The following is a 5,455-nucleotide window of genomic DNA, read 5'->3' on the forward strand; positions in this document are numbered from 1 at the left end:
AGGGAGGGGGTGTAGGGGCTGGAGGAGGTTACAGAGATAGGGAGGGGGTGTAGGGGCTGGAGGGGGTTACAGAGATAGGGAGGGGGTGTACGAGCTGGAGGGGGTTACAGAGATAGGGAGGGGGTGTAGGGGGCTGGAGGAGGTTACAGAGCCAGGGAAAGATGAAGGGGCTGTAATTAGGGAACCATGTATCCAGCAGAGAGAGCAACGATGGAGTAGAATAAAGTAGCACAGCCGCAGTAGGGCTATTTAGTGCACCAAATCTGTCTTGGCTTGTTTGAACACGAATTCAATTGTTCTGATACCCTCTCTTTTCCCATATGCCACAATCTTCATCCCTAGTGTGTAATGTTAAAAAAATTAAATTTCTCATTTAATTTCTGCATATTTTGCCATTCATCTTAAAAGTGTCCCCTTGTGTTCTTGATCCTTCAACTGGAAATAGATCGTCCTCATTTAATCTATCAAAACCCTTCATGATTTTAAACACCTTTATCGAATTGCTCCCTTCCTTTCTCTGCTTAACTAACTGTAATCCTTCATCTTTCGAACCATTCTTGTAAATCACTTCTGCGCGCTGTTCAAAGGCTTGTTTTCTTCCTAACATACGGTACCCATAATTGAAGGCAGCGCTCCAGCTGAGGCCTACACAATGGCTTATTCTGGTTTAGTGTGATAGTGTAAAGCACAGGGAAGAGAAACTGTCTCAGAAGAGGATCTCCTGAAGCCTTCAGTCCTCTAATAGCCTTAAATCCCTTTGTGGTCATGTCACTGAACTGAACATCTAGAGACCCAGCTAAAGACTCTGGGGATAAGGGTTCAAATCCTACGATGACCCCTGAATCTGGAATTGAAAACTAGTCCAGTGATGATGACTGTGAAGCTATTGATTATTGTTTTAAAAATCAAAATTGTTGTTCCTTCACTGGTCAAAATTCTGGAACTCCGCCTCTAACAGCATTGTGGGTTTTCCTTTGTGCTAAGGATGGCAGCGGCTCAAAAAGACAGCTCACCATCACCATCTCAAGGGGCAACTCTGGATGGGCAATAAATGATGACTCAGTGAGTAACACCACCTTCCGTGAATGAATGAAAAGCAAAAAAAAATGTAGTTCTCAAACACCCTTTTGGGGAGAAAATCTGCTGTCCTTACCCAGTATGACATAGATGTGACTCCTGATTCTTAGTAATTGGGTTGACTCTTAACTTGACTCCAAAATTGGCTCGCCAGCCAATCAGTTCAAGGGCTATTAGAAAGAGGCTGCAAATGACCTCCCAAACAAAGCTCGCATTCTGTGAAAGAATAAAGATTAAAAAAAATTTACTTCATTTGCTGTGAGGGGTGACACATAGAGGCTTATAAAATCATGAGGGGCATGGATATGATGAATAGCCAAGTTCTTTTCTGCAGGGTCGGGGAGTCCAAAACTAGAGGGCGTAGGTTTAAGGTGAGAGGGGAAAGATTTAAAAGGGATTTAAGGAGCAACATTTTCACATAGAGGGTGGTGCGTGTTTGGAATGAGCTGCCAGAGGAAGTGGTGGAGGCTGGTACAGTTACAACATTTAAAAGGCATCTAAATGGGTCTATGAATAGGAAGGGTTTAGAGGGATATGGGCCAAATGGTGGCAAATGGGACTAGATTTATCTAGAATACCTGGTCGGCACGGACAAGTTGGACCGAAGCATCTGTTTCCATGCTGTACATCTCTATAACTTGTCTCCTCTCCTTTACAGAATGAACAGCCTGCCAAAAAGAAGAGAAAAACCACAGATGCTTCCAGTCAGATAAGTGAGCACTCTTGTGTTGTGTTTCCAACCAGTTATCATGTGTAGAAAATGGAAATTATCTTAGATCGGTAAGACAGGAATGAGAGCAGGGGGTGGAAGGCAGATTGTACAAGGACTGGATGAAGAGACCGGAGGTGTGGTTGCCAAATTTGCTGATGTCACAACGATGGGGAGGAAATTAGATTGTGAAGTTGAAATAAGGGGGCTGGAAAGAAGTTATAAATCTGGTAAATGGGGCATAATGTGGGAAAATTGTCCATTTTGGTAGGAAGAATAAAAAAGAAACATAAGCAGTGAGAGATTGCAGAGGAATCTGGGTATCCTCATGCATGAATGGTGAAAGTTTAGTGTTCGGGTACAACCAGGAATCAGGAAAGCTGAAAGAATATTAATGTTTATTGTAGGAGGAATTGAATGAACTGATAAGGAGGTCATGCTTCAGTTGTATAGGGCATTGGTGAAAACACATCTGACATACTGTGCACGTTTTTGAGCCTCTTATCTGAAGAAGGATGTAAATGCATTGGAGGCAATTCAGAGAAGGTTTATTGTACTTAGATCTGGGAATGGGCTTGGATGTCTCACAGGAGTAGTTTGCACAGCTTAGGTTTGTACCTGCTGCTGTTTAGAACAGTAAGAGATGAATGGATATGGAGATAACGCTTCCTGTTTTGGAAGAATCTAGAATGAGGTGTCACCATTTCGAAATAAGGTGTTCTCCACTTCAAACTGAGAAACTGCCTCTGAGGTTCACGAGTCATTTTAAGTCTCTGCCTCAGAAGCAGAATGCTTGAGGGCAGATGTAGACCAATTCTGGAGAAGTGAAGGAGTAAAAGTTTATCAGGACGGTAGAGTCATCTGATGCGGTATGATCTTATTGAATGGCAGATGGTAGAATGGCTGTGTTGGCTTTGATTTAGTGCTCCTCTGTAGAAACTGCTGTGTTTATTGACATTACAGCTTCTACACGACCTGCGACAAAACAGAGCTTTCTCAGTCATGTGCAGAATTGCGAGTATTTCTCATAAATCAGACATACTGTACCGATCCCCGAGAGCTTGTTCCAGGATGGTGGAGACCATTGCAATAACCTGCAATTTTTTTTCTGTGCAGATCCCAAACAGAAGAAGGTGAAGGTGTCCACTGTCAATACTGCTCAATGGAAACCATTACCCCAGAGTACGAAAGACTACATCACTGCAGCAGTCGACATTGCTATATAGTATGTAGCTATCAAGCTGATTGTATAATGTTTCATTAATGGCTTTGATTTGTCTTGAGTGCAGAACTTTTGGTGCTTGAGAACAGCCTGGTTTCAGTCTTTACAGGATCTTGAAGGAATTGAAGAAGGTGCATTTATAAGTGTGACACCAGTCTGGAGTATTGAACAGTCTGAGGCTTTTTCTTAAGACGAGGCATGATGGAAGGGTGACTTGTAAAGTCTTTAGTAAAATGGATGTGCCTACTTTTGGGAGAGACCAGAATTAGGGGCCATAAATATAACATGATCGGCCCAACTGAAGCCACAGAGAATTTGAGGGCAGCCTCTTTCTCCCAGAGAGTAAAACAATGTGTATCTCACATTGTGCGTTAGTTAAGTCTTGCAGATGTGTTTAAGAGGGAGCTGGATAAACAAGTAAATGAGAAAAGAATGGAAGGATAAATTGGTGCAGGCACTGATAAAGAAAGGGGTGGGAGGAGGCTTGTTTGAAGCACAGACATAGTAAAACAGACCCAGTCCACTTCACTGGGAACTCCGTGTCAATGTGAATCACTCCCAGGGGAGACACAGCTGGAAGCAGAGTAAAGATCCCTCTGTCCTTGCATCTTCACACAATCTCAATCCAGCGACAGTTTTTGGAAAGAAGAGCTCTTTCTACACTGTGTCTTCATAAAATCCTAGATCAGGGGACAGTGGTGTTACTGGCCTTGTAATGTGGAGGTGTGGATGTGTAAAACCTGGCGGCTTGAAAATTTTTGTTCGGTTTAGAAAACTTTGGCAATAGATTCGAAACTGTCATCAGTCAAAATGCTGATGAAGGTTTTGGATGGGGTGACTGAAGAGAAATGATTTTGAATGGCGAATGAGCTGATAAGCAGAGGGCACAGAAATCAGGTGATTGGTTAAAGAAGCAGAAGAGTTGTGTTGGAAAAAACAGAGTTGTGATCTGGAATGCACTGCTTAAAAGGGGAAAGTGGAAGCAGATTCAGTTTAAGCCTTTGAAAGGGAATTTGGAAAGATAACTTTTAAAGGAGAAAAGTTGGAGAGCCATGGGGAGGAGTCGGACTAATTGGAGCCTGCATAGGCTAATCAGCATCTTCATGTAGCCTATGATTCCATAAGTTTTAGGAACAGAGAAGATAGGAGCAGGAGTAGGCCTTTCGATCCCTGGAGCCTGCTCTGCCATTCATTCAGATCATGGTTGATTATCGTGCTCAATGTCCTAATCCTGCCGCCCACCCATAATCCCTTATTCCCTTTAGCCACAGGAGGTATGTCTGCCTTCTGCTTGAAAACAAATCATGTTTTAGTCACAACCACTTTCTGTGATAGTGAACTCCACAGGCTCCCCACTCTCTGGATGAAGACCTGTCTCCTCATCTGATCATGAATAGTTTAGAAACTGTAGCGTTATTGTAAAACAAGAGAACATCTTGGTTTACTAATGTCTCTTTAAGGAAGGAAACATGCCTTCTTTAGGCCGTCTGGGCCTAAATATGACGCAAGACCGACAGATCCTATTAAAAGTTAATTCATGGGACATGGGCATTATTAGCTGGGCCAACATTTATTGCCCATCCCCAGCTGCCCCTTCAGAAGATGGTGGCGGGCTGCCTTCTTGAACTGTTGCAGATCATTTGGTCTAAGTACACCCACAATGCTGCATGGGAGGGAATTCTAGGATTTTGCCCCAGTAACACTGAAGGAACGGTGATATATTTCCAAGTCAGGATGGTGAGTGCCTTGGAAGGATGGTGTTCCCGTGTTTCTGCTGCCCTAGTCCTTCCAGATGGTAGTGGTTGTGAGTTCGGGAGGTGCTGTCTAAAGAGCTTTGGTGAATTTCTTTTGATGAGAAGGTGTCAGTGTTGGACTGGGGTGAACAAGGTCAGAGGTCACATGACATCAGGTTATAGTCCAACAGGTTTATTTGAAAACGCAAGCTTTTGGAGCCTTGCACCTCCTTCAGACACTAAAACCTGAAGAAGGGGCGAGGCTCCAAAAGCTTGCGTTTTCAAATAAACCTGTTGGACTATAACGTGGTGTTGTGTGATTTCTGAATTTCTTTTGGTGGATGTGGTGCCAGTCAAGCGGGGGCTGCTTTGTACTGGATGGTGTCGGGCTTCTTGAGTATTGTTGGAGCTGCCCCCATCCAGGGCAAGTGGGGAGTATTCCATCACACTCCTGACTTGCACCTCAGCTTTGGAGAGTCAGGAGGTGAGATAATGGTTGCAAGTTTCCCAGCCTCTGACCTTCAACATCCCTCTAAAGTGGGTCAGGAAATCACTTGTGTGTCTGAAGGAGACCCAAGAGAGTTTTTTTTTTCTGCGTCTGTGTCTCTTAATCGTGGGCACCCTGAAGGGACCCATAAGTGCAGTCAAGCAGGACTGTTTCTGACATTACAAGGTGTAGAGGTGGATGAACACAGCAGGCCAAGCAGCATCAGA

At 43.8% G+C, this 5,455-nt stretch overlaps 1 protein-coding gene across 1 annotated transcript in view; it reads left to right on the top strand.

Moving 5' to 3' along the window:
* The window catches only part of LOC109914632 (centromere protein Q-like), a 25,911-nt gene that overhangs the window by 7,515 nt on the left and 12,941 nt on the right, over positions 1-5,455 (top strand). Inside the window, 2 exon segments of the mRNA XM_048620753.1 lie at positions 1,736-1,790; positions 2,903-3,011. Of these exon segments, the coding sequence (XP_048476710.1) occupies positions 1,736-1,790; positions 2,903-3,011 (164 nt within the window).

This window comes from Rhincodon typus, chromosome 48 (genome assembly GCF_021869965.1).
Source record: "Rhincodon typus isolate 14 chromosome 48, sRhiTyp1.1, whole genome shotgun sequence".
NCBI classification, from domain to species: Eukaryota; Metazoa; Chordata; class Chondrichthyes; order Orectolobiformes; family Rhincodontidae; genus Rhincodon; species Rhincodon typus.